Source organism: Anguilla rostrata, chromosome 3, assembly GCF_018555375.3.
Source record: "Anguilla rostrata isolate EN2019 chromosome 3, ASM1855537v3, whole genome shotgun sequence".
NCBI classification, from domain to species: domain Eukaryota; kingdom Metazoa; phylum Chordata; class Actinopteri; order Anguilliformes; family Anguillidae; genus Anguilla; species Anguilla rostrata.
Genome location: NC_057935.1, coordinates 60,490,013 through 60,515,925, shown reverse-complemented (window position 1 = coordinate 60,515,925; position 25,913 = coordinate 60,490,013). Strand labels below are relative to the sequence as shown.

General features: G+C 39.9%; 1 protein-coding gene across 3 annotated transcripts; it reads left to right on the top strand.

Annotated features, from left to right (window-relative positions):
* Positions 1 to 3,107: 3,107 nt before the first annotated feature.
* On the top strand, positions 3,108 to 19,185 carry LOC135251490 (alpha-2,8-sialyltransferase 8E-like). Of its 3 annotated transcripts, none has more exons than XM_064329000.1 (7): positions 3,108 to 3,935; positions 5,843 to 5,926; positions 6,680 to 6,769; positions 7,263 to 7,407; positions 11,413 to 11,528; positions 15,879 to 15,965; positions 18,562 to 19,185. In XM_064329000.1, exons 1-7 carry the CDS (start codon positions 3,850 to 3,852, stop codon positions 19,022 to 19,024), a joined length of 1,071 nt encoding a protein of 356 aa, XP_064185070.1. In that variant the 5' UTR covers positions 3,108 to 3,849; the 3' UTR covers positions 19,025 to 19,185. The 3 variants fall into 3 exon arrangements, with proteins under 3 accessions (XP_064185070.1, XP_064185072.1, XP_064185071.1); XM_064329002.1 differs by lacking the exon at positions 3,108 to 3,935 and adding an exon at positions 3,969 to 4,232; XM_064329001.1 differs by lacking the exon at positions 3,108 to 3,935 and adding an exon at positions 4,574 to 5,308.
* The last annotated feature ends 6,728 nt before the right edge of the window (positions 19,186 to 25,913 follow it).

Genomic DNA, 25,913 nt, shown 5'->3' with positions numbered 1-25,913 from the left:
GATGCAAGAAGAAGATTTCCTTGTCTTCCTGCGCCACTTTCAAGTTCAAACAAGATCCAGCCCTCAAGCTAAAGTCTTGCTGATTCTGGACAACCATGCCTCCCATCTGTCAGTGGAGGGGATTGATTTTTGTAAGACACATGGCATTGTGCTCTTATCTTTCCCCCCTCATTGTTCACATAAGCTTCAGCCTCTGGACTGCAGTGTTTATGGCCCACTGAAGAAATATGTCAACCATTTCCAGGACAAATGGATGAAGATACACCCTGGGCACACCACAAGCATCTATGACCTCCCTGGAATAGTGAAGGATGCCTTGCCACTGGCTGCCACCACCACAAATGGCCAGGCAGGCTTCAGGTGCTCAGGAATCTGGCCTTTAAACAGGGATATACCCCCTCACATGTCACTGACCGTCCATGCCCACCACAGCCCTCAACCTCTGCCTCAGAGTCTGCACCTCTGCCCCAGGCTCCTCCCACTCAGGCTCCTCTGCCCCGGGATCCTCTGCTCCAGGCACCTCCATCTCAGGTTCCTCTGCCACAGGCTCCTCCGCTTCTGCCTATAGATCGTACCTCTTCATCTCAGGCCCTTTGTGCTCCTTCCACTTCAGCACCAGGGCAATCATCTGAGGTTGTCTTCTCACCTGTCTCAATCAGACCTCATCCAAAAGCTTCTCCATGCAAAGTGAGCGTCAAGAAAAGGAGAAGAACCACAGCAGTCCTAACTGATACACCTGTCCGAAACTCTCTGCAGCTGGAGAGGGACAGAGCCATTGGATCAAAGTGCAAGAGGAAGATGAGTTTCACTGAATCCAAACCCAAACCAAAGAAGAAGAAAGTGAATAATAGAAGAGAAGATGATGAGGAAAGTGTAGAGGAGTCATTCTGTATTGTCTGCCTGGAGAGCTACTCCAGATCAAGGGAGGTTTGGATTTCCTGGTTATCGTGCCACTCCTGGGCCCATGAAGAATGCACAGATGGGAGCAAATACTATTTGTGCCACAACTGTGAAAGCAACCGAGACGTGTCCTGCCAACCTCACTTCAGAAAAGAATAAGAGTTCCTCCATTTGTTTTAACTCCCATGTGATTGTGTTCCCATTTTGTCAGTTTTCCAGTTGTTGTTTTTTTTATAACTGTTGGTTATAGGTTTTATATTTGTATAATTATTTGATTATACTTTTTTAATTAAACTGGAATTAATTGTTCAATTAATATTAAATTGTTTTAACTATATCAATATTCTTGGGAGTTTATTGTGGTCCTTGGTATTTATATGAAGGTATTATGTGTGTTGTTACAATTGCCCCCATATGCTGTTACAATCGCCCCCGCACGTGGGGGCAGATGTAACATTTGACTTCTAGTCTTTCAATCAATATTGTGACTCTAACATTGCCTGTAAAAACATTTGATGACTGTTAACAAGCAGAACACAGATACAAGTTACCTACATAAAAATTTTATCCAAATAGTTCAAAAGGTTTTTGAGTAATGACATCAAAACCAAAAATTGTTGCAATTGCCCCCGGTCTTCCCTATAATCCCGATTTTGGGATAAACACTGCAAAATTTTCAGTTTCACGAAGCGAATTAAGAGTCTCAAGGTTTATTTGCTGAATAACATACAACACACGATGAAATCACACACACAGAATTTAACGAAATTAACCATCTTTGTAAAACTGGCATTTAGAAAGGAACGTTTTTAGCATTTAAGAGACCGACAAGGGCATTTAAGACAGTGGTTCTCAGAATCGGTCCTGGGGGCCCCTTGCGTATATTGCCTTTTCTCCATTGGTTTTGATGATTTACAAGAAAACAATAATAGCCTAATAATAATTAGAAATTCAATGTAGGCTACATTATTTTTGTCTTCATGCACCATGTGGAAAACTTGCTGTACAAAGTGCCTTGTCATATTTACACGGCTGCAGATCAGTTATTAAAATACTTGGTAGATTTGTTAATCACCGCTGACAGTGTTAATTTTTATTCGATAGAAAGTGACTTGCGAACGATCGGTCAGCTAGCGTCACCCAGCAAGTGAACACCACAAACGGCGATGGAGTAGCTAGTAGCAGTTACTGGCTCATTAACTGACTGTGGCGAAAACCTACGACGATAACTTGCTCGGTTAACAGCAGGTCTACCAGACAGTTATACGAAAATTAGCCTAGTCAAATCACCAGTAGCCTACATCTCTGATTGACCATCAGTGTAGTCAATGTTCTTCCCCTGTGGTTCATATTGCTAATGCGTGAGCTAACCACGGATAGCCTACCTAGCTCACTGGCAAGCTGATATGCTAGCTATGCATATTCGTTTTGCTGAGAAACATAAATTGAAGATAACTGAACATAATTGTATTATTAATGTCATACATAAAACGTGATTACATGACACAGTACGGTCACGGATGGAAATTAAACTCCGTAAACATCTGATAATATATTTTAAAACATAACGGCAGACAGTCAGCTAGCCTCAAGTTCGCTCTGCAATCGTTCGTTCAGGTTGATGGCCTTTTCCGCACCGGACTGTCAATCACATTGTAAAAATCACAGAGCCGCTTAACTCTATGGTTTTGGCTCCAAATCGACAACATGGCCGCGCCCGCCATTGAGCTTCAAAACGTATTTTAGAGACCCACGGAGAGTCAATGGGTGACGTCACAGGAGCTTTGTCCATATTTTTTACAGTCTCCGTTATAACCTTTGCAAATATGTAAGGAAGACCGTCAAATCATATAACGCAACCGATTTAAGGTGGACCGGAAATATCGAATCGGGAACCAACTTCAGCGTCGTGAGAAACGTTGCGTCCTGGTTGCGTCTCTGTCTTTCACCAACGTCTCAGGTATTGGGAGATGTAAGAAGTCTTTTCCCATTTCACACTACCGCTCAAGCACTTGTCCACTCGTCACCTGTTCCCAGAAATACCCCTTTAAGGTCTGCGAGTTCGTGGCCCGCGAGTCCAGAATGTTCTGTTTGGGACTTGACGTAGCAGGAGACTTGCTGGCAATCAGCTGATTGCCTACGGAACTCCAATTGCACGCAGCAATTAAGACATTCCTAAACTTATAAGCACAACAAAGTTAATACGTAGGCCTAGCTATGGACTAAAAACTGAAGGCACGCTGAAATCGACGCTGTGTGGTTTAAGCAGCCAACTGTCCCACCGGTTTATCTTTAATTTATTATTTTATTTTTTTTTATTTAAAAAATTATCTTTTATTTTTAAACGAGGGAACATTAGCCTGTGGAGGCCAAGGGCAGTCATGAATCATTAGACCACTGATTTCATGAATAAATTAATATCGCTGTTTTAGAGTAGGCTATAGTAGTTATCAGTAAACAAATGAATCGATTAAAAATGAAAAAAGAACAGTTAATTCCATTTCTATTTTTCGTATATGAAACTAAAAAACAAAACAACGACCGATTGGTTATCTCCCCCAATCCTTGTTTAGGATCAAGTCGAAAAACTAATGTCTGCCTGATGCCCCTTTATTTAACTAGCGTTACTGCATGCAGTAGTAACATGCAGAAGTAACAACATTTTGACTAAAAAGGAAGATAACGAGAGGACACTTCTTTTTTTTTTTTTTTTTTTTTTTTACCACGCCCTGTAAAAATGCGACAAGTATTATCACAAGGAAGAGACGCTCAAGAATGTGTTAACTTCTTCAGAGTTCGTATTCGGATGCAACTGACAGCAGAAATAGACTCTTGATCATAGTCATCATAAATATTTTAACTAGATATTGTGGGGATCAGGTTGATTTGAATTAAGGATAGGTTTTACTGTTAGCTATATTATAATTGGCTGTTTTACTTCTTTCTTCCATGGCTGTCAGAAGAAGATGCCGCAAACTATTCGTGATAGTTTGTACAATTAGTACATTTATTTTTTTTCTCCCTCCTCCAGAAATGTAAGTACGATGCTGATGTTTTTTCGCTGACGATATAGCCTACAATTCTGTTCTCGGAAATATCGCCAGATAGCTTACCGGTGTCTATTTGCGAGCCATTAATTTTAAAAAGCCTATAACTTTTTGCTTGAGATCCCATCAATCTTGAAAGTTGAGGCGGAAAATAAAATAATTTGGGTACGCGCAATGTTTAAAGAATGCTGAGATAAATGTTTAAAAAAAATAATCGTTTAAATTAGTAGCTATTCGTTCAACGATTGGAACAGTACAAATACCAGCGTTTTGGGTATTTCTCACGTGAGTTCAAACACTTTTCATTTGCAGACCGTCTGTTTTTATTTTTTTTTACTTTATTCGGGGTATTCATTTATAGGGGTATTCGTTTTAGCTATGGAACTGCGATTCATTAAGGCTGTGATTATAGCCGCTCACTTCAGATGCTCACGTAAAAATGTTGATGTTGCTTAACTGGAAGAAGTGGTTCGGAATTCTTAGCTACAGTGTAATTATGACTAAGGAGACTACGAGTCAAATCGTTCAGAAAATAAACATCCCTTGTTTTAATGAATGCGTCATGCTTCGAATGCTTCGAAATGGACCGTCATATATCGTGCATATCATGAGCGTCTATTTAGGCATCTAATATATTTACAGAAGCTTCCTCCAAAATTTGACCAGAGAGGGGAAAAAAAACTTTTAAGAGAATGTGTTTTGCTGTAGGCTACAAAGAGAGTAGCCTGCATACTATACTGCATTCTCACAGTTCTGATGGAAGCCTGACTAAAAAAGAAAAAAGAATTTTAACTATGAATTGTGAATGTGCTGAGAAAAAAGTCAAAGCATGGCGAATTTAATTTGTCCTCTCCCCACTGAGATTGATCTTTAAAACAAACATCAATGATCAATGATACGCTCCATACCCACCTGCCCACACCCGGCATCAGTTGGGCGTGATCGATGGTCGTGATGACAAAAGTAAATGCAGCTTTGTAGTAGGCTATCTCCTTCAAGTACTTGACCAACCACTATTCAAGTAATATTGTTCTTGCGTTCAGCAATATACTGTATGTAGAGAGTAGTCTGTGCATTTACTTAATTGCAGTGGTGATAATAGTTACCAGTTAGTGTATTGTTAGCCTTTATGTTTCACCCGTTTCACCGCATGAGTATGATGTAGCTAGCAGAAGCCAATAGCACTAACATACAAAAATTGATTTTTAACCCTTTGAAGGAACCCCCTTTTTTTGGGGGATGATTGTTTCTGTGTAGAATTCTAAGTCAGTGTTATAGAATGCTATTGTTTATGCAGGCCAGCATTCCAGAACCTGCTGTCAGGTTCCTACTCTTATCATTGATGGAATGTTGGGGAAAATGTGAGTTTAAATGACACAAAACGTCAGTAGGCTATAACACATTTGAACTTTTGTCCACTATACGTTTAATTTCAACTGATATTTATTCACAATATTTATTTTGATTTCTGTAAATACATTTTTCGACTTGTCCTGCCTATTTATATTGGCAGAGCTATTGCTGCAGAAGCGCTAGGCTACTCTTCGCTATTTCAATTACTGTAATTCTCTCGTGTTGGTCCCAAGATTCCCAGCTTTCCTAGACATCTTATTCTTCTTGTCAGTCAGATAGGAGTGCGGTACCAATTTTACTTCGGTACCTCTGTTGAAAGGAAACATTGCATTCATATTTAGTAATACATAAACTTGGATAATGTATTATTACATTATATAGAGACTACAGAAATTATCTGAATTTTTCAAATTTGTCTGTTTGAGAATTGGGTATAAATGGCACAAACAAATCCCTCCAGAAAATAAAATATTAACTTTCACTTTTTAATACAATTAATAAAAATTTACACTGTGACTCAGTACTGTGACATTGTATTTCAGTGAAAACACACCACAGTCTAGTGAACAGACGCAGAACTGCAATAAACTGTTTGACCAGATTGTTGCCATGAAGTCATTGAAAAGGTAAGAGTTCCGCTTCCCCTGTGGTAAAACCAGTTGAGATTATTGTATGACATGTCACCAAAGCCCTAAGGCAAGTCCTGGAGGGTTGTCGTCCATCCTGGATTTTGTTCCAACCAGTTTCCTTTGCATACAAAGGTAGTACGCTTCCTTATTATTGAAATGTGTGTGACAGGGAGGGAGTTGGTTTCATACAAAATCTTTTTCTCAACTACTTAAATATAGAAAATGTCAGGCAGTTGCATTTACGGCTGTGTATGTGTATATACTAGGTCTCTCAACCAAATAGATGTATATATCCCACTTATCAGGGAATCGTTTTGTGATGTCCTCTACCAGAGGCGTTGCTAGACTTACAGTAAAGCTCTAATGTGCATAGCAAAACTTGAAGTTCAAATTTTGTAAATAATCCCTCTAAATGTGAAAAGCACCTAATTAAGAAAAAATAACCGCTAGTTAAAATTTTTGGATTGCAATTGTGTTTGGAAAGAAAACAAGCATAAACAGGGACCGAGTTTGGGAGCCACTCAGTTAGATATCTCTTTGAGCTGCTAATTAGTAGAATCAGGTGCACCAAATTAGGGTTCATATGAAGACCTACAGGATGATATACAGTATCTCCAGGAACTGAGCTTGGATACACTGTTCTTAGACTACTGTATATGAGAGAGAAGACCTTGCCAAATTGCAAAGACCTTAACCATACTGATTTTTTGTACTTATGTTTATTTTCTGCTACAACAAATTTGTTCACAGCATACATAATTTCACAAAGTTCTTCTTGGAAGTGAAGAAAATAATGAGCTGCCCCTGGACCAGTAACCTCACCCAGCAAATTATTCACAAGTAAGAAATACTCTTATCTTATCATTATTGTTTTACACACAGTGACACTCAGCACAAATACACATGCACATTACCTGCTTATACAGGTGAGCAGCAGCATTCTGAATCAGGTCTGGTTGCAGAGGCAGGAATACCAGCAACAAGGAAGTAGTCATAGTCCCGATGGGAGGTAACCAATGAGCTGGTTTGAGGAAGGGGGCGGTTCTCCAGATGTTGTGCAGAAAGAAATCTCCGTGCCCAGCACACCACTGTGATGTTTGTTGAAAGGGACTGTCTGTTGTTCAGTTTCATCCCATCCAGTATGATCATATCCTAGCAGATGAATAGGGTGACACTGTGGGTGCTGTGCAGGGTGAATGAAAGAACAAGCAGGTGGGTACTTGGCTGAGTAGTGCAGCGTCTAAGTACAGCTTTTGGTGATGGTTTGCCGTCCAGCTCAAGCTGTCTTGCAAGCAAGCTAAGATGTGGTATCTGATCCCTGCATCTCTTGTAGGATGGATCTGCACACTGAGTGTAATGCCAGTGGTACACTGTTTGTAACACGGGAGAACACACATTTGGGACAAACTTTAACCTATGAGGTGCAAAGGAAATCTACCAAGGTAGTGGACAAAATGCTGTACAACATGCTGCCTCGGGTGAGTTATAATTTTAGCAGGGTCATTGTAGTGATTTTTGCTTACAATCAAACCCTTTTAGTTTTTTGTTTGAAAAATAGATTATAAATACATCGTCTGTTTGTTTCAGTTTTACTCCCAAACCCTCTCTCGACCCATTAAGAATCTTACTGTATTGAATATATATTTGGTATTGAGAAAATTGACCATGTGCAACCCCCAAATATATTCAGAAAGGGATGTAAGATTAAATTGTAAAGGCAGCATTCATTTACATTTTCAGTATTGAATGCAATAGCTGAATGCTGCATTATTTTAGATAGTTGAAACTGATCATGCCATTTAGGGACTTCTGCTCCCAGTTTCACAGATGGTATTAGTGTTTAATTATTTTTGATGTCATGGGCTGAGCTCCTTATATGGTGTAAAGTCAGTGACTGAGGAAGTGAATGAGACATACATATATGGACATTTGATAATCTAATAATACAGTTTCATGGTAAAACATCAATACCATAGTCATCGTATATAGTTTATCGTACATGTCTGTGTGTGTGTTACGACCCCTCTTGTAAGTTTGTGTTTACATTTGTCTGTGTTGCGGGTGTGTTTTGTTTTTCCGGTTCATCATCAGATTGACGTTTCCGTCTCTACTCTGTTTGACAAACCCACCATTTGCCACTTACCAGTGGAGACTGGGTCTTGGTGTGTTGCGGATAGTGATAGCTCAGTTTGACTTTGCGTATTTGACCTCATTTTGTTTGATTCGGATTCCGGCCAGACTTGGTTTGTTTGCTGATTAGATCTGGTGTTTGACAATTGACTCATTCCCTTCTACTCGGGTACAGTGAATGTGTTCCCGGGTGGGCTACAAATCCTTCCATCGGGACAGTACTTTACTTTGCTTCGATATTTTTCCTTTATTACTTTTGAAGGTAAAGCTGTGTGGAATTTTAAATCTCCGTTGGGGGTACGCTGTTCAGACAGTTGGTTCTCAGACTGCAGACTGATAACCTCGAAGCTCAGTGTTCAAAGCCGGCCCATGTCCAGTAACCCTTCAAAGACTAGTCCGGTTTTAGTTAGTTCTGGACAGGCAGATAAAGACCGCAGTTAGGCCGGAAAAATACCCTACGTTAGTACGCGAACGCAGATGCTTTGAGCTATGCAGAGATTTCATGCGTTGTTGCATTCTAAAATGTGTCACCTGAAATTTTTAACTGCAATGTCAAGCGTCACAGCGAGGGGCACTATAGCAGGCAACCGCAGGATGAAGCCATCTTCTTCGACTTGTGCTTTTTTCCTCCCGGTCTCCTTGAGGTGCTGGGATTATTAGCTCCAGCGGGACTTAAGAATGCACCTTGAGTATGTACAACCAGGATGTTCATTTGCAGTGCATCGGCCCAGTGTCGTCATTTGCATTTGCGTACATTCATAGGGTATGACTCCGGCCTTACTCATTAGTCTGCAGCACAGTTCCCTTACCCATTCCCCACTTATGTCCCTTATTATACATCCTGTAATGGGCTGACCCTAGAACAGATTGGGGGCTCATCCTGGATTGAACGTTCATGAGGAGGCGTGGCCACTTTTGCCTTGTGGCCCTTATTCATCCTGTGTATGTCCCTTTGCTGTAGTAATTTGTTTTGTTTTTTTTCCACTAACTTAATTATGGACTTTGCGTTTGTACATAATTTGGACTTTGCTTGCCGTGTTAGGCTTTCTTTTTGTCCAAGGTTTGGATGTTGTTTATCCTTTAAAGCATGCTTTGTTTCCATGGTACATCTTTGTTGTGGGTAGTTGGTAATCAGACCTTTGTGTGCGCCTTTGTGTTTTTGTCCTGTCCAGCTAAAGTTCTACTTGACTGCATGCCTGACTTTATTCCTTTGTTTTGCATGCTTTAACTTGCATTACTATATTATCTTTTGTAGCCTGTTTGTATGCCACCTTCATATTCTGGAAGTAGTTTTGATTATACTGTCCGGGAAGTGGTCTGGAATGTGTAGGGTTTTCTGTGTCCATTTTTGCCACTCTTGTCTAGTCGGTGCTGGGATGCAGCCAGTAAAATTCAGAGAAACTGATGCTAATCTTTCTAATTAGAAGTTCTGCTCTTGTTTGACATGTCCTTTACTGGTCCTGGTTTTCTAGTCCAGGGAGTTACAGTGTGCTTTGTTCAAGCTCCTGTGCATACTGCGGAACCTCTGCCTGAGTTCATATCGTTGGAAAGCCTCGACTTCCCTGCTGAAGGTGTTGCATGCATTCTGTAATAGAATTTGGGTGGAGGTAACATGTTGCCCCAGAATTAAAACTCCTTAGTTGATAGAGGTCCTGATTCCAAGCTGCATAAATGTCCTTGCGTGCTTCCTGCAAGTCTTGTAATGTCTAAGCTGATGAGCATTGCCATTTCTTATGACGATTTGGCTGATTTGAGTTCCTTAACCTGTTATTAGAGCTGTTTGCTTCTGATATGTCTACTGGTGAGGGACCAAGCCGTCTCAGGGTTGGTACGAGTTGCTGATGGCCTGATTGCCTCCACCTCCAACAGGAAAAATTGTGTTTGAAATAGTGAAATTGTAATTATTAATCTTTGTTTTTTGGATTGTATCAAAAGGAAAAAAAAAAAAAAAAAAAAAACCCACATTGCTCAGTGGATCCCCAGAACCGTATTTGAAAAACTTAACTGATGTTGTAAGAATTTGCTGAGTTACACCAAGCAACCGTCTTACCCGGTGGTACTGGAAAAAGAGTCACTTACAGTTATGATATCTGTTATCTGTCTCCAAAACAATGTTTTCCCTTTCCTCTGTGCTAATAGTTGTACATGGGATACTGCAAATGATCTGCCAGTAGTGTGGCTCTGTACGGACCGTTGTCTATCTTGGTAGATGCATACATGCCCCTGGCTTGTGTGGCCTGCATAGATGCAATTACGGGTGACAGCCTGTGTATGTACCGTATGTATGCACTATGTTATTCATATTTTAACAGCAGATACTGTATGTGTCCAAGACAAATTTCCTTTGGGACAGTAAAGTCTATCTTATCTTAGACTAGGGGAATGTGTCCTTATTTAGATCCATGAGACATCCATAACTTATGTTATGTTAAGCAACAGTCAACTCACTGCGAAGAAAACTCCAACCTCCTGAGCACTGTGTTGCAATGTTCCACCTGACGTATCCAAACATCTGAAGCACATTTCCAGCACTTCAGACGTTCTTGCTATTTCATGGGTTTTTTATTGTATTTGTCTGCGATTTACACTGCCATTACCTAATCCAGATCAATATCATTACTAACCAATTTGATGTTGGATTTTTTTAATTATAGTGTATTTTTTGATGTACACAATAGTAATCCTTCACATTGTAATCGTGATATTTTTATGGATGTTTGTGTGTGCCCCTGTGTGTAACAGGCAGGAGGGTCTACGTGCGCTGTGCACCCGCCTATGTAGGCACACATTATTGTATTAAAATTGTGCCCTAAAAATAACAATGAAACAACTGCAATATGACCTAAGACCAGCTTTTTGTTGATCTAAGTGCAAATGCTTTCAGCTGCATCAAAATGGCAATAGGCCTACAATGGGTCTGACCACACCTCATCTTAACCCACTAATGCCCAGTTTTTTCCCAGAGATTTCTTTTTAAAGGATCTATAGTCATCCAAAAAATATTCACAGATGGAGAAAGAGTGGTAGAGACTTCGGAAACTTTGCCCGCGGGTTAAGACCAACACGCCCACATGGGCGCAAGCTCGTTTGCTATTTAAACAACCTGGGCGGGAAAATGACCAAAAACTAGCAAGGATGCTTGCGTTCGGGTTACCGCTGCTTTGTGCCAACTGTAAGAGAGAGCCCTAAGAGTTTGAGGGTTGCATATCATCATAAAACATTCATATGTGCTGCATGTGCAAAGTTATTATGACCGTGACCTCAGTTGCAACGGAAAGCCCATTCAAATTGAACATGCCAGTCTTCTTACTACTCCTCATTTGGCCTTCTTGTCCTGTCCCTTTGCTCATTAGGCTGCGCCCTGGGGGATCTCACGTGTGCTTGGGCGCTGTGCGGTGGTGGGGAATGGAGGGATTCTGAAGAATAGCAGCTGTGGGGAGAAGATCAACTCCGCTGATTTTGTCATCAGGTATAGTATGCGTCACAAGTTCTTGCTGGGAGCTCCCCACGAACCGCCCAGTCCGCAGATGTGCTCGCGCGCGGGTTTTATTCGACACGACAGGGCTAGAAAAACAGTGAAGACAGCTGGACGTCCAGTGCTGTTCCCGTGCGCATTTCCCATTCCTGCCAGCCCTGATCTGATTGCAGGCTTGTCTAATTGCCTCCAGCTGCGGCTGATAATTGAGTCTCCACATACTACACAAAATTCACTCAAAAATGTAAAATATTTTTTTTGTTTACCATCTGCGGAGGAGAATTCAAACACCTTGCGCATGATACGTGTAATACTCTGCTTGGCAACAGAGAGCAACTAAGAATTGGACAGATTACTCCTGATGATATAGGTGGGAAGAAATCTGCTCCTGTTTAATAGCAGGATTATCATTTATATATCAGCATTCATGTTAACACTTGTAATTATCTTTGTGATTTTATAATCAATCATGAACATATGTGTGGATGCTTGTCCTTTTTCAATCAAGAATTTTGTGTGTCCATACTTACCTTTTATCTTGAATGATTATATGCCACCATTTCTCTGTTTCCATTGCCTTAAGTTCCCACAGCTCATTGCAAAGTGATGCTGGTGAACTGTATGATGGGAAATGTATTCAAATGCCAGAACAAAAAGTTACTCACTTTATCATTGACCCTGCTCATCAGCAGCACTAGATAACCTCCTGGAGGTGTTTGTGGATCTAGAATGCTACCGCACCTATGTGTGTTAATTATGCTGTCAAGAAAATAAGGACTCCCCATCTCAGTTGTCAAATACACTGCAATTGTGACAATGGCACAGTGCACTAACCACTTTTCCTATGGGTGTCTGACAGTGGCAAAATGCCTTATGAACACGACAATCGAATCTCAGAACAAAAGAGCAAACCAACCAGTTTGATGGCTTCTTAAAAAAGCAATCGGCAAACCCTTCAGTCAACCCTTTCAAAACATCTGACCCCAGATGTTATCAACAACATTCTGTGCTCATCTGCTGTCATTGTGGACATATTTTAAAACTGAGATGGCTCAACACACAACTCGGTCTCCTAACTTGAAAAAATGCTTATTGAGGAACATCATCTGGGAACATTCGACTAGGTGTGTAGGCTACTGTGGTTGTTATAATAGTGGCTGTCACAGTTGCAACCGCAGGGCGCTGTTTAAATGAATGAATCTTCTTTTTTTATTTATTTAAATTAATCAAGAACTACCTGAGGAGCAGCATTGGGCAGGAGAGACTGTCAGCCTGATATAGTGTAAACTGTTTTTAAAAAAAAATATGTATAGCAAAGTGGCAGTGATAACAGTAAACCTTGATCATAATATTTTGGGTAAGGATAACCATAATCCTTAAAGGGATTTTCTTAAAGGGATAGTTTGTTGTATCCCATTTGTTGGCCAGTTACTAATCATGATTAAGGTGCAAACTATATAGAACATCTATATGTACAGTTGAGGTCAAAAGTTTCCATACACCTGCAAAGCAAATTTATTTCATGGCAGTTTTGAGGTTCCAATTGTTTCTACAAGTCTTATTTTTCTTTGATGGAATGATTGGAGCTTAAACTTGTTTGTCACAAAAAAAAAAACATTCATGAAATTTGGTTTTGTAATATATTTATTGTGAGTTTTCTGAAACAAAAATATACAAACAGGTTCAGAAATAAACATACAGCGCTTCTAATATTTGGTTGCATGACCTTTAGCCATCTTAACCTCAAGTAGACGCTTTTGGTAGCCATCCACAAGTTTCTGGCAAGCTTGTGGTTGAATCTTGGACCACTCCTCTTGACAAAATTGGTACAGTTCGACTAAATTTGTTGGCTTCCTGATACGGACTTGTCTCTTCAGCAGTGTCCACATGTTCTCGATGGGGTTGAGGTCAGGACTCTGTGAAGGCCATTCTAAAACCTTAATTCTAGCCTGGTTTAGCCATTCCTTCACCACTTTTGAGGTGTGTTTGGGGTCGTTGTCTTGTTGGAAGACCCAGCTGCATCCAAGACCCAACTTTCTAGCAGATGGTTTCAGGTTGTCCTCAAGGATTTTGAGGTAATCCTCCTTTTTCATGATTCTGTCTATTTTTTGTAATGCACCAGTTCCACTGGCAGCAAAACATCCCCAGAGCATAATACTACCACCCCTGTGCTTGACGGTAGGGATGGTGTTCTTGGGGTTGAAGGCCTCACCTTGTTCCCTCCAAACATCTCTCTGGTCATTGTGGTCAAATAACTCAATTTTTGTCTCATCTGACCACAGGACCTTCCCCTAGAAGGTTGTATTTTTGTCCATGTGGTCATTTGTAAACTTGAGTCGAGCCTTAAGGTGCTGGTTCTGGAGCAAGGGCTTCCTTCTTGCACAGCAGCCTCTCAGACCATGGCGATGTAAAACACGTTTGACTGTGGACTTTGATATCTGTATTCCATCAGTATGCAATTCATTGCAGATCTGCTTCTTGGTGATTCTTGGTTGCATCTTGACCAGCCTGACCAATTTTCTCTCAGCAGCAGGGGAGAGCTTGCATTTTCTTCCTGTTCGTGGCAGTGACACAACCACTCCATGCACTTTAAACTTAGAAATAATGGTTTGCACAGTAGATCTTGGTACCTGTAACAGCTTTGCAATGGCTCCGAGTGACTTTCCTGACTTGTTCAAGTCAATGATATGCTTTTTCAGATCCATGCTGAGCTCTTTTGACCTTCCCATTGTAGTGCAGGCTGGTTGTGACTAACGAGCCCTTTTTAAATTGCCTCAGAGAAGTCATCAGCTGTAGTCAATCATGACCACTCACAAGGAGTTAAGGGGCCATGCCACAAAGGAAATTTGATTGTCACAACTTTCTACATCATCAAAATAGATAATCTAAGTTGCTGTATGTTTATTTCTGAACCTGTTTGTATATTTTGTTTTCAGAGAACTCACAATAAATATATTACAAAACCAAATTTCATGAATGTTTTTTGTGACAAACAAGTATAAGATCCAATCATTCCATCAAAGAAAAATAAGACTTGTAGAAATAATTGGAACCTCAAAACTGCCATGAAATAAGTTTGCTTTGCAGGTGTATGGAAACTTTTGACCTCAACTGTATGTTCTGTTTACATTCTATATTCAGATGTGATGGCCATGCCGCATGGGGATAGACTTGCTGTTTTGTTGCTTAGCGATGTCTATGAGGAAGTCATACCCATGCTGATTTGGAGATAAATCTCTCTCTCCAACTCTGCACCTCCCACAAGAGAACGTCTTATGAAAAACACAAATTATTATTGTGTCATTATCCTCATCCCATTGGAGCGGTAGAAAAGTATGCTATTACAATCCTATAAAATATATCAAAACAACTAAAATTTCAAAACATTAACAAAAAATAAATTATGGGAAGCTGAAACTTGAGACCGTTTTGTTTTTAAAACCTGTTACCACACTCAAGGGCAACCCAACCCAAGGGCTTCAAAGTGCTCGGCCAGCGTAGCCTGGAGATAAGACAGAGCAGGAGGGTTACCATCTGAGGTGTGAATCTGTGTGTGTGTGTGTGTGTGTCCATGCCCCTGCCCCCTCCACTTTTTCACCAGTTAAAATATGTGGATTTCTTTTAGTCAGTCAGTTAAATTTTGGGCAACTTGGGAAGAAGTTTGTAACAGCTGGAAGTGGGCATCTGAGACCTACATCTAGGCCTGCCATTCTACATTTCATCTCTGATTCTTTTGGATATTCTGCTGTCTTTTGGTTTCTGCATTTTGGATTACTTTGGAACAAAAGCTGTGGTTTGTTATCTTCTCTCATTCGTTTCTTGTGTGACTGTCCATGTCTGTAACCTTTGTTAATTGTTTTAAGTTAGTTTAATCTCGTTTTTAGATTAGACGTGAATACTTCTCGTAAAATAATACATTTCTTAATTTTCACCTGGTTGTGAGTTGTACATTTTGAAGGTTGATCCAGACAGTTTGCTCTGCCTATCAATTTGGCGATTTGATTGATAGTTCATATCTTTGCTAATAATTACCAAATTAAATCTGATAAATATATTTTATGTGTTGAATGAGGTGTTATAACGGTTGATGCACTTCTGTTTGTTATTCAGAGCGCTGGACGTCAAATGTGAGAATTAAACATATTTCAATTAATCCTCACCTTGTTGACAATATATATTTTTTATTTTCACAAACTATGCGCTCAGTTTTGTTTGTTTTATCCCTAACAGCTTTAGTTTGACAATAACTAGCTAAAATGAAATAAAAATACGGTCTGTTCTATTTACTGAATTTCCACTCGCACTAAATAGGTAATGACTCAGAACTATGTATTTTCTTTTCAGACTGAACTTGCCCCCAATGAACTACAGCTCTGACGTTGGTGTCAAGTCCAGCCTGGTCACCATCAACCCTTCTCAGATTACCCAAAGGTAACTAAATATTCATTATTTGTGTATGCATGTTACTTAACAGAAAAAGGAACTTTTGGCATACTTATGTGATCAACGGTGTGTATTTGAGGCTTCAGCCCCTTCCCCTGCCCTGAGTTTGCAGACTGCCACAGCCCCGTCCCTCTCCTGGTTCAAGCCCATGCTACGGTGCAAACTGGAGGCCTAGATGGATCACCTTGCCTCTCTAAATTGCATATTACTATACATTTCTCTGATTGGACGGCATATTTTACCAGCAAGTTTAACTACCTGACGGTAACCTACCCAAACATTTTTTCTTTTGATCTGATTAGATCCTTCATCACAAAATTCAATAGTTATCACCCATTACATGAATACTATAGGATTCAGGTCTAAGGTACTTTTTTAAAACAAATTTTGGAAAACATCACAAATTATATTGCTAAAGCCCATAGAATTTCCTGACTATGCATCGAGATGCATGTGACTAGAGATTTTAATCCTCAAGCTGTCTTTAATTTAACTTTAGTGAATTTAGTAGATGCTCTTAGTGATTTACAGTGCAAAGATCAGGGACCAAATTGAAGCAATTTTCTAGAAGGGGAAAGTACAGTCTCCAGAGATAGTTCTCTGTAAAAAGCGCTGTCTCAAAGACGCTTTACAGATTAGCAAAGCGAGAGACAGAGCAAACAGAGCAAACACCAGGCCTGAACCCCCAGATAGCAAGCACATGAGGTGAAAAACTCCCAGTGGGAGAAACCCCACAAACGGTGACGAGAAAAAACTCCCCAATGGGAAGAAATCTCGAGAGGAACCCGGCTACAGAAGGGGGAGCCCATCCTCCGTTGGCTGGCCTGGTGTAAAGTAGCGGTACAATGAAATGTAGCAGAAATGCTATAAGAATCTATCCCAGCGAATTAAACGGGTTAAGCAGGTTACTGTGGAGGTCATAGCTAGCAGTAATAATACAAGACAAAATTGTATAGTTTAGTATAATACTGTTTAGAGGAGCCGGGTGATAGATCTGGAGCTCCAGGCTGCATCACGGCATGGGCAGGGGAGGAACAGGGGGGTCCATGACCACGGAGTGAGGGACAGGGCTGGAGCAATCTCGTGAACTTAGGGCAATGAAACAGACTGGAGCGGTTTTTGAACTCAGGGTGAGGTAGCGGTGGGAGCCCCATGGAAAAAGAAACAGAAAAAAGAAACAGAGAAGATAAGGTTAGGCACTATAAAGATTGTCGAAACACAGAGTAAATGTATATAAGTGTATGTTTAGGTAATGCCAGTATTACGCTAAGCTACCTAGTGTGTCAGCTTGACACTTGAGGCTAAGCTAACTAGGGTTGAGATCTGGTGACTGCAAAGGCCATAGCATATGATTCACATCATTTGTACATGAATATTTTTCCTTTGCTGTAAGTATTGTGTTTGTTTCACAACTAGATAATACTGCACCAGTGAAAGTGAATTGGACATCCAAAGGTGAATGTTTCCAATTGGTCAGCCTTTTAAATTCTGTTAACTAACATAATAGACACCAAGTTCACTTTAGCTGAATGCTCGTATGCATTAGCTTCATTAGGTGTTTTGATGATTGTGGTGGAGAGAACTAGCACGTTGGTCCAAAATCTCCCATAGGTGTTCAATTGGTTTGAGATCTGGTGACTGCAAAAGCCATAGCATATGATTCACATCATTTTCATACTCATGAAACCATTCAGTGACCCCTCGTGCCCTGTGGATGGGTGAATTGCCATCCTGGAAGAGACCACTCCCATCAGGATAGAAATGTTTCATCATCGGATAAAAATGATCTTATCGCTTTTTACCACATCTCTTTAGATCAGTGCCTGTGGTTTTTGCGCCACTGAACTCTCAAATGTGCATTTGTCTCTGTAATGAAGGGTTTATCCACTGCAAGCCTACTAAATTATCCCTCTCTGTGTAGTTGTCAATGGACTGTTCTAGCTGACACTGATCATGTCCTGCATTCACATTCTCAATCACCTGAGGAAGAGTATCTCTTCTGTTTTTCTGTACATATTGCAATAATGCACAAGTATCACAGTCATCGAATGTGTGCTTTTGGCCATAATTTCCGACTCAATTTACTGATGTGTCTCCTGTAGATCTAAATGCAGGTGTCACTTTAGTCAGTCTCCCTATTGAAACTCTAGTCTGTTGAGCAGTCTTTCTGACTGAAGCTTCTGCCATCTGTGCCCCAATAATGAACCCTCTTTCAAAGTGAGTTTGCCATCTCTTCCATCTTGATTCAAAATCAAGGTCAACTGGGCTTGCTCAGTACTTTATACATGCCACAGAGCATGATAGGATGTTAATTGCTAAATTGCATCATGCAGTACACATGTATGGAAGCATCTGCATTTATTGTGTTTCTCCACTCATTTATTCAGGTTTTTTCTTTAATTTTTCACCCGTCTGTACTTGCACAATAACTTACATTGATGACAGAATGTAAATTTACTGCAGAGGTCAATTCTGAAGTTTTCCCCCAGAAATCAGCATTCTGTTTTGTTAAAAGTGTGTTATTTTTCCACACTTCCGTTCTTTCTCTCTCTACCTCCCTTCCCCTCTCTATCTCTCTCTCTAGCTTCATGGGCCTCTGTAATGCACGAAAGCCTTTTGTTGACAAAGCAGCTGCACATGGAAATGCCTACCTGGCCATTGCTCCTTTTTCCTATGTAGTTGGCACTGAGCTTTCCTTTCGTGTCTTCCACACCATGAAGGACATGAGACCCCAACAAGAGGTATTGTATTTCCACCCAGACTACTTATTCAGGCTGGCTCGCTACTGGCAGAAACAGGGACTAACAGGGTTGCGTCTCTCCTCTGGGTTTATGCTGGTGAGTGTGGCCCTGGAACTTTGTGAGAAGGTGGACATCTACGGTTTCTGGCCCTTTCCTACGGACCTGATTCAGAAGCCAGTAACCCATCACTACTATGACAATGTTGTAGCCAAACAAGGGGTGCACGCCATGCCTGAGGAATTCTTGACGCTGCTGCACATGCACAGCCAGGGGGTTCTCCAGCTACACGTAGGGAAGTGTCAGTGAAGCCCTTATCGATAAGGGTCTTGGGGACTGCCATTTTTCAGTGGTAAGTGTGTGTTACCAGACTCAAATTTTCCATTTGGTTTTGAGAAGTTCTGTATTCAGCTCTGTTCTGTTCATTCAGATGTTTCAGTCACTTTATGTACATGTCGCTGTCGGGCCGGAAGTGGGTTCATTTGCATTAATTTTGTTTTTGTTTTTACGGTGAAGTTATCAATCAATCTGGTCACGCAATACACTGTTTGAATGTGTTAAAACTCATGCTTCTATATCTATACAATATTCTATGATGCCAGTGTTTTAGCAACAATGGATTTTGTAATGTGTGGTGGCAAAACAAGTGTGGGGGGTCCTCACCTTTGCATTTTGGAAATCCAATACAACATAGATCATGATACAATCAGTATACTTGTCATGGTAGGAATCCAGCTAACAAAATCCAGTCATTTTCAGTTCCAAAAACATGCTAACTCGGAAAAACCTCAATAGAATGTCCATTGTTTTCTTAGAAATTATCATTGTTTGTCCATTTTGCCATTGCATACATGCCAAAATATTATGTATATAGGAATGTTATCTCCAGTTTAGATATCTGTATAGATTCTCTGGAACAAAAATGAGCACACCTATATAAGCTTCTGTGATCTGCACTGGACAAGCAATCCTTCAATATGGCCAATGGGACCTGCAACGACGCAACATGAAGATGCAATATAAAATTTTAACTTCAATTAACTGAAGTTTTTATAACTGGTCTTCTGGTAGTGGCATTTTCATCCCTAAAGTCAGAACAAAAACCCACTCTTAGGCATCGTTTTATTACACCTCTGGAACAGCCTTCCTGAAGACCTGAGGGCAGCAAAGAATTTTGATAAGTAAACTCAAGACCTACCTTTTAGTCTGGCTTTTAATTGAGTTTTATTCATTTATCTGTTTTTTTATTTTTTAAAATTTATTTATTTATGATAGCGTTTCCTCAGTTCCTGTTTTATTGAATGCTGTTATTATTGAGTGTTTTATTAATTTAAAAAATCATTTATCGCTTAGAGAATGGAATTAGAAAGAAAAAAAACGTACTTGTGTGTGTTGCATACCGTACAAGGCTAATTTTGGATAACAAATAAATTAAGTGTGAACATGTAGTAATATTGATAATGCATTATACCTCACTGACATTACAATACTTTGAGCTCGAAACATAGAGTAGATAGTTTTGTCATTCCCTTATAAAATGTTATTTATAATGTACGCTGTGTCTCTATGAATGTGCTTATATGCTGCACGTGATTTGGCTTATTCTGGTGGCATATTAAACATGTGCCCTTCAAGTAGTTTTAACGTTTATTTTGCCATCAAATTTTGTTATCGTGAATATTTATAAACTGTTATCTGACTGCATTAAATGTCTTGTGAAACGCAGTTATATTAAAATATACAGTGGTCTCGTTACTTTTGCTAATCGTAAAAAAGTGTCACTTTGCCACGTTTTACGCTTGCGACACATCGTTCGCAAAACTGGTCAAAACTCCTTCAGAAATATTAAGGAGAATAAGTATGTATTTGGCTGGTTTCTACCTATTCGGATCACAATTGCATTCGAGGCTTCATGATTATGAAAGGACGTTTTAGATGTAAGCGCCAACTCGTTTTTAGACGCACATTCCACGTTTCCGTCAGCTCGGGCATTTTATATCATAGATCACGCAGGAGCTAGTGTGTGCCTTTTTTCGACGGAGAATGGCTGAAATTGCTTAACAGTGATATTTCGGTTCGGTGGTCAGCAATGTAACACCTATGTCGAGCCCTTTTAACATTTAATAGTTTCGCTTGACTGTCCATAATTATATTTGTACAATGCAATTATGCATTTTGACAAGAATGATAATTGAAGATATCTTCAATTAAATTCTGATTAGGTAGAACAATAATTCAAGGTATCAGCAAATGCATTTTGACTAGTCAAAATACATTTTAAAATATCCTTAATGACGTCACAGACAGTCATTTGTATCGTCACACATACCGAATGGTAATAGGAGATAACTCCCCCCTCCCCAGCTGTGGAGTGCACACCAGTTCCTTAAAGGACATGCAACTCAGTTCCTGCAACTCTACCTATTATGGAATGGCCTTCCATAACCTATTGCGAACTGTGGACTCCAGCAAGCTGGCCCTCAAGAACACAGATCTTCCTAAAAAATTGGTAGTGTGAGGATTGTTAAAACGGACACATCTATCCTTGCAATTTTAAAATTAGTAGACGTACATTCCATATATATAGTTTTAGATGCATATAACAATACAATTAGGCAGTTAACAGTGAATTGTTAGTCCTGCAGAACATGCTGCACCTCGTTTCACTGCCCATTTAGCAGTGAAAAGGCATTAAGCCGACAAAGCATGCCAAGTTGATAGTTCATCTCACTCTCATTCACTCATCCTCATCACACCAACTCGTGCAAAGGGCAGCAACAAAGGTTCTCCATGCCAGTCCAACTCTGGCTGTTCTCTCCACCAAGCCCCAGCATGTCCATGTTGTTGTACTGGAGTCTGTCTATTTTGTTTTACCAATGTTGATGTGTGTGAAAAGGAGAAACAAGTCAAGGTCTTCCAGAATTTAAAACAATGTCCATTATATTCCTTTTGCCTCATCTTCTGTTTTGACACAGTCTCTCACCAGGTGGAATCATATGGCTGACATCACACATCCTTTACGGACTCCTGACTTCACGGCAAAGCTTATGTTGTAATCCTATGGTACATAAGAAATTGGTGTAGAACTGTTTTATGATGTTGACAGTTGGGTTGGGGATGCCATAACTCAGGATCTTTCATTGGCCTTCACAGTGGATACTGTCGCAGGCCTTCTGGAAGTCAATGAAGTTGATGTAACGTTGCCATTGCCATTCATTACATTGCTCAAAAATTTCTCAGCGGGTAAAAATCTGGTTTGTACAGACTCTCCCTTCCCTAAAACCAGAACCATTGAAAGAGAGAGTCGCAGCAACTCCGTTCGCTCCAATTGACCAGTTTTTTTAGCGCAATGGTGGATTGTGAAGGATCTCAATTGCTCCGAAAATCGCAGCAGCGCCATAGGGTAGCTGTGTTTTTGACTCTCTATGATGCTATTTTCAAAAGGGAAAGAAGGTAAAGTCAACAACATTTTTGATACGCATCTTATTAGCACATTTCAATTGAATTAACAATGTGAGTTAAAGCATATAACAGATAACATTTGCTAGTAAAAAGGATACAGTTAGCAACACAATAATCAATATTGGTCATATCTAGTAACGTTCACTTAATGTCATTTCATATCGTTAGTAAATTAGACACATAACTACACTTCTAAACGTGTTTAAGGGAAAAGGTGTTGGTGAAATATAATGTTGACACGTGTGCTTGTAGTCTGGTGGGTGATGGTAATTTATCCATTCCCTCAAATGGGAGAGTCCGTATATATTGTCAACATACATCTCCAATATATTTCAGTAAATAAATGCATATATTTTTTACTAAATACCATAAATCATTGTTAGTGCTCTATGCCCCTATTGAAATGCATGCATTCAAATTGGCCAAAGGCACTGTTCAGAACTATCTGAAGCCAATACGATCCACGTGACCGTCTAGCTTTTTGACCCTTCATTGACGCAACTCTCTCTTTCAATGGCTCTGCCTAAAACCAGCTTGTTCACCTCAGTGGACACATAAAATAAGGCAGTCGTCTATAAAGGTGAGGTTCAGTTTAGCCTGTTTTCATACTAATAACCTTTAGGGAATAGGTGCATTGTCCCAAACAACAGGTGTACTGCTATGTGCACACATTTCCCTTGTATCAAACACAAACACTGACTTCTGCTTTTGTTTTTGTGCGAAATATTCTTCTCAAGGTCATGTACTCATTATCAGAACTGCACCAACATTTCTTGATCAGGGATTCCCAAAGTGATAAGGTTGTGATTTGTGTTTATTTATAGCACCCTTTATTGTATATTTTTATATATGGCAGCTTTTGAATTTATAGTCTATTTATGCCTTTCTGCTCCTCTGCCATGTACCATCAGTGTTTGCCATAATCCCCTCAAGCCACACCCATCCACTGACACTCATTCCAGAAAATGTCCTCTCTGTCCACCAGTGTGTCATTGCTGCCCTCTCAGCAAGCCTAGTCCTGTTCTCTTCTGTTTGGCAATAAAAGTTTCATATCGGCAGAGTGGATTTTTCTTTTTCCCTAGTTTCATTGCTTACAAATTGCAGCTTGGCCAACTGAAGTTGGCAAGCTTTTTTATTGAAAGGCTACATGTGTAATGATCAGAACATAAAATGACGTCAATGTGCTATAAATGATTTTTTATATTATTTTTATCTTTCAAGTTATCATTAGAAATAATGCTAAACTACAATTCATTTCCAGTCCTTGAAGCCATTCCGGTTTCAACAGTTTATAAATGTTATTAACTTCTTTATATTCCTGATAACTGAAGTTCATATAAAGATGTTTATAATTAAGTCTATTAATTTAATCTTTATTTGATCAGCTTGGCAGCTTAAGAATAATATTCTTGTTGATATCATTGATCTTTGTTTTATTATCAGTAATTTTCACTGCAACCTGTTGCAATTTTCAATAGTGCATATATAAAATATTAGCATTAACTTTAAGAAAAACAACTATAGTAAAGTATAACGGTGCTACGATACTATAGTAAACAATGAAAGAAACGAGTTACAAATGCATCTAAAACAGTTTTTCTCGAAACTGCATACGGTGTCTAAAATGCAGGCCTAGAACTGCCAGTTACTGCGCTCCATATAGGGGTCTTCCGCAAAACGGATGTAGCTGTACCAAGTGATCTTTTTGTAGAAATCAACAAAACACAGGTAGTTGCGTTCTAAAATGTGTCACCTGAAATTCTTAACGCAACGCAAGCGCGAGCTGCAGTGTCAAACGTCGCAGCAACGGGCATTATAGCAGGTAACACCCACAGAGCATTCATAGCAACTGGAGAGTGTAGAAGGGACCAGGCCGTGAAGCAAGTAACGGGAAACAGTCTGTACTGCGCATGCTTGGTGGCAAAAGTGCTTGCTGACCATTGAATTCAATGTAGAAATCCAAGGTGATTTAACAAGCAAAAACCTCATGGGTCTATTTTCTGTGATCATAAATGCAATTATGTGCAGCAGTTTCTGAAACAATGGTTGCTTTGCTCCAGAAGTCTTAGGAAAATATTTACTAAAATGTGCATATTTTATTACAAAATACTTATTTTTCAATCTGCTTTTCATATGAAACGTAACGGTTGCCATTCGAGTTACAAACTACCATTGAGGACGTTTTATTTTACCTTCACAGTCTAATATTCCCAATTGACTTCAGTGGGAGCGCTAATGTTTCCCTCAACACGCGCGGCACAGGCTTACTTCCGGGACTTCACAAACTTATGTTCGCAGAAACTCTGAACTGTCATTGAGCATAAGGTATACACGTCTCTAATAAAATGTGCATGTCTATGGTAACAATAGGATAAAGCCGTCTTCTTCAATTTGTGCTAGTTTTTCACACCTGTCCTGGATCGCCTCCTTGAGGACTCGGGTTTATTACCTCCACTTGGACAATGTTTTACGACTTTGAGAGCCGATAGGATGATGGTGTACATGTTGCTAATTATAAAAAAATGATATGTAGCAGCGGGTGACGGTTGTGTGGAGGCCTTTTTCCGTCGGTAGCATCTACCACACGTAGCATCTTATCAAGGACTGATGTGGATTCTCGCGAGAAGGCAAAATTGTACACAAAGAGAATAACTCTCGTCAAATAAGGCGAAAAATAAACAAATCATTTTACATCATCATTGCCTGTTGATGGGGATTCAGAATCAGAAGCCAAATGTGGTCAAACTTCCTCTAGTGGTGCTGTCAATATTGAAGTTGGCAGAGGGTGCAAGTCGCCCTGCTGCCGCAGAGCGGAGTAGTTGATCTGGCGTGTAGGATTGAATCATGTCCTGTAAAGTAGGCGTGGCCGTCCTGTTTGCTGCCGTGTAGACGCGGGTCAGGACTTTGAACCTGATCATGGCAGCGATCTGTATCCAGTGGAGTGACCTCAGCAGAGGAGTGATGTGAGAGAACCTGGGAAGGATGAAGACAAAGCAACCCTTGTACAGGATGTATGAAATTGTGTCATTTGGTTTAACTGAATATTTGTGTTAACTTTGGAGTATTTGTGTCCGTGAAATCATAGGCAATGATATGATTGTCCATTTCAGATACACGTACTACTTAAATTGAATCTTCATACACTGGTACTGTTCCTGATGATGAAAAACACATACCATAAATGAAACCACACAACATACACAAAACACAAATCATTATTAGTCACTTATGGCACCTTTAATCTTAAAGAACACACTGACTGAACTAAGGCAATGTAACATAGAACTGCACATGCTGGTGGTAGAGAACAGGTGCTACACTAATAACACAGGAAATTAACTATGTACAGTGGTGTCATGTCAAAAAGCTGGTACAAACATTCATTCAAAGGCAAATTTTCTGCCATGACTAGTGCACAGCATGCCTTCATCACGCATTCATGTGTGGCCCTATTTCAATTAGCCGTAAAGTGAGAGTCTGCACATCCAAAACTCAAAGACACTTTATTTCTTTGTGTATTTCACATTGGCAAAATACCAAGAAACTTCCCACCATACAGCTTCATGGAGTTGTAGAACTGGAAATACTGGTTTTTGTTTTTGTTGTATCCTTTATTTCACAGTTCTTACATAATGTTTCACTGTACAGTAAATATCCTTATCGCCGACAGACACAGCCTGGTTAGGCTATGGAGTTCAGAGAAATGAGTTCAAAAATTAACGATGACTAGAAAAAT